This window comes from Setaria italica, chromosome VII (genome assembly GCF_000263155.2).
Source record: "Setaria italica strain Yugu1 chromosome VII, Setaria_italica_v2.0, whole genome shotgun sequence".
NCBI lineage: Eukaryota > Viridiplantae > Streptophyta > Magnoliopsida > Poales > Poaceae > Setaria > Setaria italica.
Genome location: NC_028456.1, coordinates 25,002,420 through 25,017,766, shown reverse-complemented (window position 1 = coordinate 25,017,766; position 15,347 = coordinate 25,002,420). Strand labels below are relative to the sequence as shown.

General features: G+C 47.1%; 2 protein-coding genes across 2 annotated transcripts; one reads left to right on the top strand and one right to left on the bottom strand.

Moving 5' to 3' along the window:
- Positions 1-6,691: 6,691 nt before the first annotated feature.
- On the bottom strand, positions 6,692-7,087 carry LOC101779156 (auxin-induced protein X10A). Its single transcript, XM_004978080.1, has one exon. The coding sequence runs from the start codon at positions 7,085-7,087 to the stop codon at positions 6,692-6,694; it is 396 nt and encodes a 131-aa protein (XP_004978137.1).
- A 4,183-nt stretch (positions 7,088-11,270) lies between these two features.
- On the top strand, positions 11,271-14,695 carry LOC101755074 (wall-associated receptor kinase 5). The gene is made up of 4 exons (XM_004976180.2): positions 11,271-11,385; positions 11,980-12,885; positions 12,979-13,125; positions 13,291-14,695. Exons 2-4 carry the CDS (start codon positions 12,000-12,002, stop codon positions 14,487-14,489), a joined length of 2,232 nt encoding a protein of 743 aa, XP_004976237.1. The 5' UTR covers positions 11,271-11,385; positions 11,980-11,999; the 3' UTR covers positions 14,490-14,695.
- Positions 14,696-15,347: the final 652 nt, after the last annotated feature.

Below are 15,347 nucleotides of genomic sequence, written 5' to 3'. Positions count from 1 at the left end.
CGTACATATTTAATGACTGATTTTTTCTTACCAAGGTGCATGCACATTAAATCGCTGGTTTTCCCCCTTTAAAGATTTGGTTCATGAAGGTACATGCGGCACGTTTGGTTAACTAACCTCTTTGATTAGGGGCAAATAGATCATTTCTAGTGACTACTAGTTTTCCTTAAAAATTCAAGAAAACGCACCTTTCAAGATGAAGATAGTACTATTCGTATGGCCTGGACACGTCGCCCCATCGCCGCGTGCCACTCGATCGTATGTGGATGGCCTGTGATGGCGTACTCTACAGATAGGGTGCAGCCTCCCCCAGCTGGTTCCTGCGCCGTACGTGTATGATTGACCGACGGGACGATGCCTCTCCCATTTGCTTGCATCGCCGGTGTTCTACGGTGCACGTCGCCCCTCCGTACGCGCGTGGTGTGACCGACGGGATGGGTGGACAGTGGCTGCCCATTTGCTTGCATCGCCAGCATTCCACGGCACGGGTGCCTCACTTTTAGGTGAGGGCTACGTGCTCTTGCAGTGTCTCACATTTGCTCATTCCGTCTGTTGGAGACCTTGGTCTCTTCTCTGTTCTTCCCTCTTGCTTTCTTGCTGGGTCTTCGATCCGGTGGCGGCGGCGGCACATAGTCAGCCTGAGGTGCTGACAGCGCATAGCGCCTCCTTCTACACCTCCCTTCGGCCTTCATCCATCCCCGACACCTGCTGTCCACCGCTAGCCAAGGAACCGACACAGTGTTCCCGCCAGCACTGCACAAGGTGCGCACAGGTGCAACGAAGACATGGGACGTGCAAGTGTGGGCAGCTCCCTCACACCCCGAGAGACCTCCCATGGCGCAGAGCCCGCCGGCCATTACCCCAGTAGCTAGAGTAGCCGTCAATATAGACGACGCCCAGAAGGTGCTTGAGGAAATGCCTCCAAGGTAAAGAGTGGCCGTCAATATAGACGACGCCCAGAAGGTGCTTGAGGAAATGCCTCCAAGGTAAGCCGGTCACTGAATAGTTTATTTTTTCAATTTTAGCAAGTACCAACGGATGTATCTCATATCAGTCAACTCTATCCATTTTTTATTCACAGCAAAGATTCTTCACGCCCTGTTCTTGCTGTTACAAGTTGCCATGGATTTGTGACTCACCAAGGAGCGACGCCAGGTGAGGATGGGTTGCGAGGATGTGCTGTGCCATGGCTAAAAAGAGCACTCGTTTGTGCTGTTGCCGAAGCAGTAGGTACAACATTCCTTTCATTCACTTTCTGCTGCTCCGAAAGCTACTCATGGATTCTCCCTATTGGATTTAGTGACCGGCAGTCCACCAGGGGTTACCCATGTGGTAGATTTGTAGGCGGGGGAGATCGTAAGACCAAAAACTCGAATGGTAACACAAGGGTACAAGGTTTAGACAGGTTCGGGCCTACAGAGAGTAATACCCTACGTCCTGTGTTCTGGTGGATTGTATTGCAAGTACGGGATGAGAAGGGTCGATGTGCGTTACCCTCGAGGGGCGTCCCTAGCCACCTTATATAGGCTGACGACCTAGAGTTACAATGGATAGGATATAATCCTAGTTGGTTGTTACATAGAAAGCAATCTGAGTCGGTTTACAACAAGTATCCCGTGATATCCGGGCAGAATCTGTTCGCCTGGCCTCCGGGCTTGTGCTCCACATATCTTCATGCCTTATCCCGCACGACATGGTCGGGCTGGCCCATTTTTTAGTGCCGACTAGTATTCTGGTCGGTGGGGACCCGTGGGTACCCTTATCCCTCAAGCCCCCGAGCAATGTGGAGTCAAACAATAGCCTGACGGATGCACAACGAAGCTTGTAATGCACGCAGCTGAAGTTGCGATATCGTCATAGTGATGGAGAGGCTTCACAGTGCTCAAAAAGGGAATAAAAATTGAAGCTTCCACAGACGTATGACCAAATGCGCATGGCTATGCGACCGCCGAGCTCCGGGATGTCTGGCAGCCTGTAGATTGAAGGGAAGCACATGGAGGGTGTCGCAAGACGCACTCCATATGGAGTAGCCCTCGAGCATTGAAACGATTAAAGTAATCAGTCCAATGGTTAAGAATCTGATGTATTGTTTCCGTCATAAAAGCGATCTAGATCAAAGTAGGTGCCCAGCCCAGCAGCTTGGGAGCCGGCTGAGTCATGGAAGTACGCTGAGTTGCCACCTGCCCCGAGCTAGAGAGGTCGGCCGGGCAACGGGAGGCACGCTGAGTCATATGTGGCGCCCAACCCCTGAGCTTGGGAGCCGACTGAGCCACGGAAGCACGCCGAGTCACCGACCGCCCCGAGCCAGAGAGGTCGGCCGGGCAACGGGAGGCATGCTGAGGCGTCTGTAGCACCTAGCCCCCGAGTCTGGGAGCCAGCCGAGCCACATAAGCACGCTGAGTCGCCTTCCACCCTGAACCTACTTTACCTCTTTCTACAAAATGCATTTCACAACATATTAGGATGCCTGGTCTAGTGTGAATTTCATAAGAAAAGGGTGCCCGGTCCATTCTGTATAAAAAGAACTACATGGCGAGGAAGAAGCAAGAAGTTACTAATAAGAAAAGATGACAGATTACATTACATGGTGACCCATACACAACTACGAAACAGAGCGTTGTCCTGAACATGATATCAGACAGCTAAGTGACAATGGGAATTGGGCCAGTAGTGAGAGGCCCGGTGTGATGAGTTAAACGCCCAAAAATAGAAATCGGCTCAAGTTATTCAATTTTTAGGACTAAATCTAATTTCGTACCTTAAAATAAAATTGTCAACGACAGATTACTAGGAAATATTTTGACTTTGAAATGACCGCTCCCCACCAGTAAAGAATTCTAGAAAAAAACTTAGAAATTCCATCTTCCTATTCGAATGTGCACACAATTATTTAGGATATATAAAGGTATCATCTATATATGCACGTCCCAACGCAATGGTCATATTCGAACAATGTAGCACATGGGCCCAAATTGGCAAGTCTGTTTAGACTGCACTTAGGAGAGCACAACAAAATTAAGGCCCAATAGCTTATTTAACTCCAGCTATAGATAAAAAAAAATATATGCAACCAGATAGAAAAATAAACAAAGGTTTCTAAAATGGTGTACAAACTCAACCAAGCTGTTGACAGCAGCTAGCATGCCAGTTTGTGAACCGCAAGTGCACAGATCGTCATAGCTTTTCCCTCAGAGTATTCCATCCAAGATTTATCAATCCGTGGATCGGTAGCGAACTAACTAGGGTTTTCCATCTAATCCTAACATGAAGCATAGATTACATATGAAGAGGGTAACCTTGGTGTAAAGGTAAATCATGAGAACAGGTAGATCACATCCACATGTATGTATATGATAAAACACCACCAAGGGTAGTAAGAGCATATCGTCTTCTAGTTGTAGTTCTAGCTAACAAGGAAGCACAACACGCATCTCATCCAAAACAATCTTGAAACTACTACCTCCGGTCAACCTCTCGAAAACCCCCACCTTACACAAGCCAGATTCTGTCATGATCCTCTCTATCAGCGTAGGCAGTTTAAGAGCACAAACACAAGTGAACATATCTAAATATTATGAAAGTTCAACCTACTAGATCTAGTCACCATGATTACATAAAGCATGCTATGAAGTCTAACCTCGAATTGGACTAAGGAACAAGCATATTCATGATAAGAAGAAAGCATAAAAGGAGACAACGAGTCACTAATAGATCGGATGACATGAAAAATATTACTCATATAATAGATGTATTTAGATCATCATCACCGAGTACATACCATTGATGATCATAACTAGCTCCTGAACTCCACCTTGACACAACCGCACAGGGAGGCCAAGGTGGCTAGAGTCGGTCCAAGCCATCTTCTAGACAACTTTGAAGACTTGCAGCGGCCCTCAGCTCCCTCTGGTGGATGTCCTTCATTTAGTCAAGTTCTCATGGATGGATCTGCGTGCTCGATGAAATATCGGAGTATTTATAGTATGGAGAGTGCGTGATAGAAATTGCAACAATAGAGGAGCGAGAAAAGGCCCAGGGCAATCGGCCCTGTGGCCTCTCGCACCCTTCTTCATCCCCAAGTATTCTTAGGTGTCCTGGAGTCTTATTTTCACTTGCATGTGGGATTGGCACGTCGGTAGCTTTGGGATGAGATTGATCTTCAATAACTTTTCAAATCTCCGCTTGATCCTCTTTCATTCCTCTTTGATTCTGAAGTGATCCTTGCCATATCTTCACAAACTGAGCCCGTAAGTAATCTATTTCGAGGAGTGCTTGCCAAAAATGAACGTCGGAGGAGGCTAGAAGACCCCTGGCCGATCGGCTTGGGCTTCACCAGGTCGATCGGCTTGGGCTCTTTTTGAGCTTGTTGGCCTTCGTCTTTGATAGGTTCGTTGCTCGTTCGAGGCTTTGTCCAAAAATATACTTTTAGATTCAATTTCTTGCAAAAACAGAATGTCCTCCAAAATATAATGCATATGCAAAAATGGGATTATTTCAGGTGCCAAGTGGCGGGTTAGTATAAGAATATGTATAAAAATACCACTTAAATGACACTAAAAATGTGTCAATAACGAGTGTCAACATTCTAAAACCAAACCCCGTGCTAACGACATGTTCTTGATATTGATTGAGTTGGAGGGAGTCAAAGACTACCACGGAATCCTACCATAGTTATGCCGGTGATCTTCATCACCAAAGCACCATGACAGTTCGAAAACCCTTCATATAATCTCTAAACATTAATTGTTTGGCTCATTATAGCCACTCGATCGCTGGGAGTACGTGTAGGGCTCACGTTCAGGTTGCCCTCCATGGGTAACGTCCCCTCTCTATTGCCGTATCCCGTAACGACAGAATATGGAATTGCCCCGCATATCTAGATAGCAGGATAGGCGAACGCTTTTATCAAGCGAGGACGATATAGGAAAAAGGCTGGGGAGATGATAGCGTAAAGGAATCGAAAAGTGTACCAACAACGACGCTAAAAAACATTAATTATTTAGGATATTATACCACGACACACACAATGATCAGGTGCATTCATCAAATGACGGCAGCGTGCGAGTGGGCGCCCTAGCCACTAGTTCTATACTATAAGCCTACAATGCCGGAATTTCAAAAACAACGTCATGCTTCGTTAGTTTATCAGTCTAACAAACTTAAGTTCAAGTGATTATGAGGTCGATTCCTAATAACTAACGGAAGCACAAAATACATTTTATCAACCTAAAAACACATAAACTCCAGATAGAATTTCACCGAAGTGGGGGAACCACAGCAAGCTAAGCAGAGGTACGGTGGTGAGGTCCGTGATCCGCCGTTCTTTTTCTTCACCTATGCGCTCACAACATTATTTGTTACTCGCTTGCTTATCCTGGTCATCTTGATTGCATTTTGTTTTCTTATGTATCATAGGCTCCACATCCATCCATTCCCTTACTCGTCCCTAAATTATATCTATTGTCTTATCCCGCTTCCTCTAATTTAGGAGGGAAATCTAGAAATTTTAGAAGAAGTTCAAGAGTAACTTGTCAAAGAGTTGCATATCAATTGTTCTGCTCATACCACTTGTATAAGTATGTGTTGTTGATGAGGTCTAGAGGTTCAAAACTAGTCTTAGACTCTTAGTAAAGTAAACGACAAAAAGATACAACCGAGAGTTTCAAAACTACGTCAACAAAATCAAAGGAAAATCCGATGGTGTATCTCCTCTACAAAGAAATCCAAATCAAATCAGTAGTAATGGGAAATGAAATCTATGTAGGTTGGCCCCCAAGCCCATCAAAAGAGGCTAAGTGGGCCTATTAGTTAGCCATTGTAAAGATGTCATAAAATTGTTTGAGCCCAGGAAAACATTCCTAGTAAAAAATGTTCCCGTCAAAAATAAAGAACAAATAAAATACTTTGAAAAAAAAATCCTGGTCATATATAGAATAGTCCGTATCACAAAGGAAAATGGTCCGATGCTCTGTTTCTAAATAAAAAAATACTGATTTTAAACAAAATTAAAAATATACTTATGTTTGATCTAGCAAAGGCCCTTTTGGCGTGTTAATTCTTTCGACGGGGCTAACATTGTTTGCCGCAAACTATTTTTCGTGTAGCAGCGTTCAGCCCACACTATCAATAACAATGTTTGCGGCAAATGATTTTTTACTTCCTCTATTCCAAATTATAGGTATTATTATACATCTAGATATATTGTATAGAAAAATCAAAACAAACTACAATTTAAAACGGAAGTATATCCTTTTCCGCAATCATGCGTGCAGAAACGGAAGCATATCATTTTCCGCAACCATGCGTGCAGGTCAGTTCTGTCTCTTACTTCAGGCGTCTTTTGTTGACCATATCTTACGTGCTTGCTTAATTGCTGCGCGCCGGCTGAAACCGTATGCACCGAAATATCATACCCCTTTTACAATTTACACTCGACAGCGTCTGCGTGCACACGTGACGTTGCAGCCAAAAAGATGTTCAGAGGCGGCTCAGAGCAGGTATCGTGGTGCGTTCCTGAAGAATCGAATACAGAACCTGGAACAATCCCAACTAATTGCTAATAACATGCCCTACACCCTATACAAAACTGACAGCATGTAAACGTGTTCAGAGCAACACCTTTTGAACAGCTCCGAACAGAATCGCAGAAACAGAGGAAGGGTGGCGGCGTGGCGGGCGCCCGATACCGTGGTCAGCTGCACAATGCCAGCCTCGACTCCCGCTCGGCATCGACGTGGCAGAGGACGCCGAGGAAGGCGTCCTCGTCGCAGGGGATGCAGAGCCTGGTGTCCGCGGCGGCGAAGCCGTACTCGTCCCGCGCCCGGTCCAGCAGCTCGCGGAACAGCGGGTGGTCCAGGGAGGACACCCTGACGACGTATCGCCGGAGCTCCTCCCCGACGTACACCACGGTGTGGCCCCTCGGCACGTCCCTCGGGATGGCCTCGCCGCCGCCGACGCCGCCGTCAAGGTGAGCCCACTCGCCGGCCCCCGCTGCCTGGGCGGCGCCTACTAGGTGCAGCTTCTTCCACGCATGGAGGAAAGCCCTGAGGTTGAGGAATCTCCTCCTGGACGACGACCCGGCCTTCATGCTCGTACACTTCCGATCCAATCCGATCGTGTATTTGGCAGTGTACTTGGCAGTGGGTATTTATACAGCGGGGCTGCTTGTGCGGTCGTGCCCTGTTTGAGCATTGTTAAATGCTGACGGTTTGGCCTCAAGGTCTGTGCTATTGCCTGTATGCAGGTCGCTAGGGTGAGCTGGAAAGTGGCGACATGAGCGATGTTTGAGGGGAGAGGTTTGGATAAAAGCTTGGGAACAGAGCGTCGTTTGTTCTGTTTTCGAAGGTGATAAACGGCACGCACACGTAGGTCTAGATCGCAGGCTCGCAGCCACTGCAAGTTGCGAGTGGTTCTCAACAACCATGGGGATTCATTCCTCCCGTCACACGCATCGTTGTGTGGGCAACTCCGCTTGCATGACGGCGTCATTTCAAAAGTAGTACGTAGAAATATATTATTCTGCTTCATACTTCAATTATTGGCCGGCTTGGAGAAGAGAGCAGCAGCGCTCAGCACCAGCCGAAGACATTCCACCAATGGGTGTACAATTGTACAAATGACAAAACTAAAGGTTGGAAATGGGACACATGTAACGGGCCAATATCATCATCCTGCAAGGAAGCTGACTTCTCATGTCGATGGAGAAGTATACCCAACAAAAGCCATTGGGGTCAGCACTCAGCACCATGAAGCGCGCGAATTTAGTAGCCGGCATGTGCTGACCACGCAAGGGCAAAGGCTTCCATAGCCTTCTGAGAACATACACTCAAATAATTGTTCAGAAAAGGCATGGCAACGCGTACGTACACGTACATGAACGTATGGAGATGGTAATGCCGTAAGGGTACATGATCGTGTATTCCTTTCGTCCTCCCGGCAAGCGCAGCCTTTTCGCTTTTTATCTGCTTGCTTGGGGTCTTGGGGAGGATGAAGTACGGGCGAAGGATTCATTCAAGTACAGCGAAGAATCTCGGTCGTCTTCCCGTCTCGTCTCTCTCTCTCTCCAATAATGGAAGGGGAATGAAATAACGAACTCCGCCTCGAAGTTGGCAACGGAGTTAGATCCTTGCACACCTTGCCATGGTTCGGTCGGCCTGGCCCTGCCCCTTGAGAGGCGGATAAGGCCGTTCGTCCGAGCGTGGCTGCCGCGACCGCGAGGACGGAGCTGGAGAGAGAGTGGGGGATGCCCGGATATGGGTCGCTGCGGCGGCGCGGCCTCATTGGAGGGGGTGACGCCGGCATTCATGGCGTTGGAAAGGAGGAAGGTCTGGCCTCTGGAGCAGCTCCTCAGTCTCTGGAGTATGGATGGGGTCTGCAGCGAGGCGGCCGCCCAACGGTCAGCTTGGACTTCGGCGGCGGCGCAGTTGCCAGGTGCCGCCGGCGGAAAAGTCACGGCGTTGGTTAGATGTGGGCTTCCTTGACTGGAAAGGGCCCAAATCATTTAGCCCGTTTAGCACGCATAGGCCTGCCTAGTCCACCACGCACCGGGCCGGCACACCACGATAGAGCCCACTGAACGCCTTCAGTGTCAGCTGCAGCCTGCAGGGTCCGAGATGGCATATCTCCATTCATCGGCGATGTGGTGGTGCTCAACGTTTCCTTGATTCAGGATTTCGGGGCACGATCCGGGTGCTCAACCACATCTCCACGTACTGGTACTGCTACAGAGCCTCCTCCGGGGCCACGGAGATCGGCCGTTTCGGGAAAGTTCAACGCTAGCAATAACTCCCACCACAGGTTCTCCGACGTCCACAACAAGTTCGTCGTCGTCGGCTGCAACACGCTGAGCATAATCCTCGACCCCAACGGCACGCGGTACAAGAGCGCGTGTGCGTCTCGACGTCCGGCAAGCTGTCGGAGTTGGTGGACCGCTCCTGCTCCGGCGTGGGCCTCTGCCAGATGGCGAGCAATAACCCAAGGCCAAGGGGCCTGCGAATTCGACCTGCCAGGCTAAGTTGGGACATTCTGCTGACTTGCTAGTCAAAGTCAAGTCTCCGGCGCGTAGTCACGAGCGACACTCGTAAGTGCCGGCGCGTTTGACTTGCTAGTCAAAGTCAAGTCTCCGGCGCAGTCACGAGCGACACTCGTAAGTGCCGGCGCGGTTTGGCTCCAAGAGGCACCGGCCACTGGACACCCCCATTGTTTGGGGCGAAGACCTGGACAGTTGACTATCACTGTTACACAAGGTCGCGTCGCTTGCAAACGTGTGAATTGTGATGCGCGCCCCTGCAGGTCTTTCGTCGATCGCGTAATCCGGTTGTCGTCACAAGGTTCCGGACTGTGACCTGATGGGCGTTTTGTTCTACGAGGAAGTTTCGTTTTTCCAAGAGATAGAAGTATAGAACAGCGTTAAAAATGCACCACACGTTCCAAGTTCAAGCACTGTCACCAGAGCAAAGAAGATCCCAATATTGTCATTTTTGCAACTTGCAGTAGCTTGTGTGGTAGGAATAAGCTTACCACTGCAAGACGAGATCGTTTTTACACGCCTAGGACGTATTCTCTGTTTTTTTCCAAGATTTATCTTTGTTAAGACAAAATACTGGAGGAAATATTTGAAGGCCCTGTGTTTTTTTTTTAAACAAAAGTTTCTATAGACTCAATCGCTGCTGTGCGTTGACTGACTCCCGATGACCACGTACGTTGACGCGAGATGAGCTCTTCTTATATACTGAAGCTATCTCCAAAGGTTCAATGCTCTTTGCGTTCTTGGGATACAAGACTAATAGACGCAACGTGATGTGTGGGCTAGGTTTGGTCTGATTTTGCAGTTTTTAATTACAAGTTCATGACTAGTAACTGACGCAGTGTTTAGTGACTAGTAACTTACGTGGATTAAAAGGCTAACAATAAATGACTAGTAACGGTTGCTCGTTGATGACTGGGGTTACTAGTAACTTACCATTTGATGGCGGTCAAGTAATGACAATTAACCTGGATGCTCAAGAGTCTCTGCTACCTATAAGTAGAGGCGCTCCTTCTGTCTTCCACGCGGTACAACTACCTACCTGAAACCACTGTTGCGCTGCATTTTACTTCTCTGTTCCGACGACCTGTGTGCACAGGGAACGCACCGAAAGAGCAGGCCTCCGAAGCTGCGCTTTTTGCCTAAGACATACTCTACACCTGAGAAGTAGAAGGACGATCAAGTTTTCAGGAGCGCATCGGCACGACTGCTCGCTGCACCCCTCTACTTTCTGGAGGCGCATCTGCACGGCGATCGTTGTTGACTGGCACTCTGCTGCTCGTCTAGCCACCGGCGCGTACCGGGACAGGACACGGACGTGATATATTTTTGGAGCGAACTAGACGGAGGGGCCCCTCCTGGCGAATCCAACCGCGGTGCGAAGAGCCAAGTGCTCGCTGGGCTGCCGTGCAGGAGCTCGCAGGTGACTGACCCGGCGCGGTGCGGTTCCAAGAGGGACGGGCGCCGCTAGGCTGAGGACACCGCGAGCGAGGAGCGGAGACCTGGACAACCAAGACGCGAGGTGCCTGGGTCGCCTCGTCTGCAACCGTGTCAATTGTGACGCGCTCCTGCCAGGTCTGTCGTCATGCAAACCGGCTGCCGTCACAGCAGGATTCCGGATTGCGACCTGGTTGTTCCACTGTACAAGGAAGTTCGTTCCGTTGTTCCACGAGAGACAACAGCGGTAATAATGCACCACTGTACTCTTGCATGGTGAGTGGCGACTGTTTCGATTCGGAAGATCGAGCGCTGTCACAAAAAAAAAGGCGTTGTCGTTTCAAACATGTACCTTACCTTCCACTTCGAGTGAGTCGTGATAGACTGTTAGGAAGAACAATTTTCTGTAACATACCACAGCAAAGTGTTCAAAAAGAGTATACAGTTCGAAAATCGACTTTTTACTTGTTTGAATTTATGGTCTACTTATATGACTGAATAAGTATGTGAATAAGTGCGCACCAAAGAGTTCTAAAAATCAGAAGCTGCTGGCGTCCTAAAACAACAGAGAGAACCACCGGAAAGATTAATTTTGAAACTCAACTATGTCGTTATCCTTATCTGTTGTTTTGTTCGCGGTGATGGGTACTTCGAGGGAACAATTGCAGGCCCCGTTTCGCAAACAACAAAGCTTCTCAAGACTGTCTGGTACGACTCAGTCTCTGCAGTGTCTTGACTAGTTCCGACGACCCGTACAGTGACGCGGATGTGCTAGCTCTCCCTATATAAATTCTCCAACACACACAAAAGGATGCTTGGTTTTGTTAGAACAAATAACTGAAGCAATCTCCAAAGGTTCAATTGATCAGTTCCCTCGGCGTTCCATCCGGGGAGATTCGAGTTGAGCACTCCGCAAAGCTAAGGTACATATTCTATTCGATGAAAGCTGAACCCCTTTGCTATTTCACGCCGATTCTACTAAGTTTATCCTACACAGCTTACTTTATCATCAATTCCCTCTTCCCCTTTTGTTCATATATCTGCATGTGAAGGTTGATGTTAGATTTTTTTCAGATTCTTTTTCAAAAAAAAAAGATTTTTTTTCGGATGCCAAGCAACTTAGATGAACATTCATGTATTTCCAAGACAGTGAACCACCTTTAAACCATGATTGTTTTTGCAAAACCATGCCCATTCTATAGGCATTTCTTGGAATTATACCACATATTTTTTTGAAATTGTGTCATCCTTACCTAACATCCCTCGGGGTCAGGGGAACTAATACTTTCGACTGGAAGAAATATTATTTCGGACGTATATAACCCATACTACCTTAAATTTTCAGCTATCTTTTTGTTTCTTTTCGCAGAGCATCTGTGAACATTTTTATGAATAATTCTTTAAGCGTACATATTGGGAATTTTCAGTGTAGAAGTACACAAAGCACAGTTTATGTGTATTATATTGAGTCCACTGATTTAGCTGACCATTGCAGTATCATGGTTTCTTCTTTCTAGTTATTATCCAGCGGAGGAGTATGGAAGTGCAGTTTCTGCACCTTGGCTTTGGTCTTCTACTTCTGTTGTCGGTACAGCAGCACGCCGCTGCTGTTGTGATTCCTAGCCCTCAATGCCAGACGCATTGTGGTGGCATTGAGATTCAGTACCCGTTCGGCATCGGTGACAACTGCTCATCACCAGGTTTTAACGTCAGCTGCCTGGCTCAAGGTAGCGTCTACAAGCCATTCATTGGTAATCTGGAGCTGCTGAACATTTCCTTGATTCATAGCACAATCCGGGTGCTCAACCATATCTCAACATACTGCTACAACCACTCTTCCGGTCACATGGAGGGTAGTTCATGGACTCTCAACGGAAGTAGTTCTTCCTATCGGTTCTCAGACGTCCACAACAAGTTCACTGTCATAGGATGCAACACCCTTGCCTACATCTCCGACATCAACGGCACGGGCTACCAGAGTGGGTGCGTTTCGACATGCAGCGATCCGTCAGACTTAGTGGATGGCTTCTGCTCTGGCATGGGCTGCTGCCAGACGGCGATACCCAAGGGGATGGGCTACTATAAGGTCGGCTTCGACAGCGGTTTCGACACAAGCCAAATCTGGAGGTTCAGCCGGTGCAGTTATGCCGTGTTGATGGAGGCAGACAAATTCAATTTCAGCACCACATACATCAACACCACCAAATTCAACGACACCAGCATTGGGCGGGCACCCGTTGTGATTGACTGGGCGATAAGAAAGGGGAGGATGTCGTGTGAGGAAGCCAAACTGAACAAGATGGGCACTTATGCATGCCTCAGTAGGAACAGCGAGTGTGTGGATTCACCCAACGGACCAGGCTACCTGTGCAACTGCTCCAAAGGTTATGAAGGCAACCCGTACCTTGACGACGGATGCCATGGTAATAGTTGTGCCAAAACTACAGTATATCTGTATAACATTTAAATTCTAAACTTTGAATTTATCATTGTTCTCTTTGGTCATCTTACTGCAGATGTTGATGAATGCAATTACAGTCCATGCCCTTCATCAGGCGGTATTTGCCACAACTTGAAAGGAAGCTATAGATGTTCTTGTAGAGTTGGAAGGAAGTTTAACGAGCAAGGCCATACATGTGACCCTGATACCGGCTTAATAATAGGTAAGATGCTGAGACCAGCTAGCTGGACCAGACCAATATATCTGAGAAATTCTATATGGCAATATGAAATCTTGAATTGGCTAAGGCTAACAATGATTTTCTCCCCAACATAAGAAGGAACGCACGTTTCTGACAGTATGCTCTCATCTAATGTATGTTATGCAGGAGTTACAGTCGGCTCTCTTGTTCTCGTGATTTTCTCCTCCTTAGGATACATGATTCTTCAAAAGAGAAAGCTGAACCAAGTTAAGCAAGAACATTTTCGAGAACATGGGGGCATGATTCTGTTTGAGAGGATGAGATCAGAAAAAGGTCTTGCTTTCACGGTGTTTAGCGAAGCTGAACTGATACAAGCCACAAACAACTACGACAAGAGCAGAATAATTGGAAAAGGAGGCCATGGAACAGTCTACAAAGGGATAGTTAAGGGCAACATGCCTGTTGCGATTAAGCGATGTGCGCTTATTGATGAAAGGCAAAAGAAGGAATTTGGACAAGAAATGCTAATACTCTCCCAGATCAACCACAAGAACATTGTCAAACTAGTGGGTTGTTGCCTTGAGGTGGAAGTTCCAATGTTGGTCTATGAATTCATCCCAAAAGGCACACTGTTTGAACTTATCCATGGCAAGAACCAAGCATTACAAATCTCTTTCAGCACTTTATTAAGGATTGCTCATGAAGCAGCTGAAGGTCTCAATTTCCTACACTCATACGCATCTCCCCCAATTATCCATGGTGATGTGAAGACTGCCAATATTCTTTTAGATGAAAACTACATGGCAAAAGTGTCAGATTTTGGAGCCTCCATACTAGCCCCATCAGATAAAGAACAGTATGTCACAATGGTTCAAGGTACCTGTGGCTACCTCGACCCTGAATACATGCTGACATGCCAACTGACAGAGAAAAGCGACGTCTTTAGCTTTGGTGTTATCCTTCTAGAGGTACTCACTGGCCAAGAGCCTCTGAAGTTGGATGGGCCTGAGACGGAAAGAAGTCTGTCGTCAAATTTCTTGTCCGCTATGAAGGAGAACAATCTTGATGCGATCTTGCCGAGCCATGTAAAGGGACAAGAGAACAATGAATTGATCAGAGGCCTTGCGGAGCTAGCCAAGCAGTGCCTGCACATGTGTGGCAGCAACAGACCATCGATGAAGGAGATCGCCGATGAGCTCGGCAGATTGAGGAAGCTTTCACTGCATCCTTGGGTACAAGTCGATGTTGAGATGGAGACTCAGAGTCTTCTCGGTGGAGCGTCAACTGCTAGCTTTGAAATGGAAGGTGCCACTAGTATTGGTTATCCTACACAAGAAGGTGAGAACCTGCCCATGAACCCAGGAAGTTCGTACTACGCCAGGTGATCAAAGCATATGTCCTAGTGCACTGTAGTTCCTTAAAACTTCTGCATGCTAGGGCATTTGCGAGCTAGTAGCTGGTCTGCTATCTATTTGCGTATGGTACAATATATATATACACTACAAAGTTCTGTCTCTCTGTATATGCACTCTGTTTCAACGCATCATGCATGTCTGCAATATAGAAGTTTTTGCAATATATATTCTAGGCATATCTGGTCTTTTTTTTTTACTATTACATATCGAAAAACATATTAGTGCCGCCCTTGCTGCAATGACGTGCTGGAAACATGGACTGGTGGCTCCAAAGCTCTCTCGGCCCTGCAGACAAGTACGGACACTCAGAGAGATGGAGGCACGGCCTCATTCGATCGGGTGACAACGTCATTCATCTCGCTCACAACACCTGGAGCTGCTCCTTAATCTCTCTTTCTCTCTCTCAAAAGGACGGCAAGAGATTTGCCATAAATATAAATATAAGAAGAAGAAAAATATGATTACAATGATGGCAAGAATAACTTAGCACGGCCACGAAATTTTTCTGGATAGATTTCAAGAAGGAAAAAGTTCAAATTACTACCTCCAACTATCACCCAAGTTCACAAAACCCCCTAAACTATAAAAATGTTTATTTAACCCCTAAATTTCAAAAACCAGCTCATTTTTCACCTTTGCTGCTCAACTGAACTGGTTTTCAGCACGTGAACACCAGTTTTATTCATGTTGACGATTAGATGGCCACGTCATCCCTTCTCTCCCATCCTGGCTGCCGTTCTATCCTGCTTTCTTCTTCCGTGCCGAAGCCAAAAGAGCTTTGCACAGCTAAAAGCTAGAACTATCTTATTATTACTAATTGGAGGTTCT

Coding starts and splice junctions, on each gene's coding strand:
- LOC101779156 (XM_004978080.1), bottom strand. CDS start 7,087: ATGAAGGCCGGGTCGTCGTCCAGGAGGAGATTCCTCAACCTCAGGGCT.
- LOC101755074 (XM_004976180.2), top strand. CDS start 12,000: ATGGAAGTGCAGTTTCTGCACCTTGGCTTTGGTCTTCTACTTCTGTTG. Junction 12,886..12,978: donor CCTTGACGACGGATGCCATG/GTAATAGTTGTG, acceptor ATCTTACTGCAG/ATGTTGATGAATGCAATTAC. Junction 13,126..13,290: donor TGATACCGGCTTAATAATAG/GTAAGATGCTGA, acceptor TATGTTATGCAG/GAGTTACAGTCGGCTCTCTT.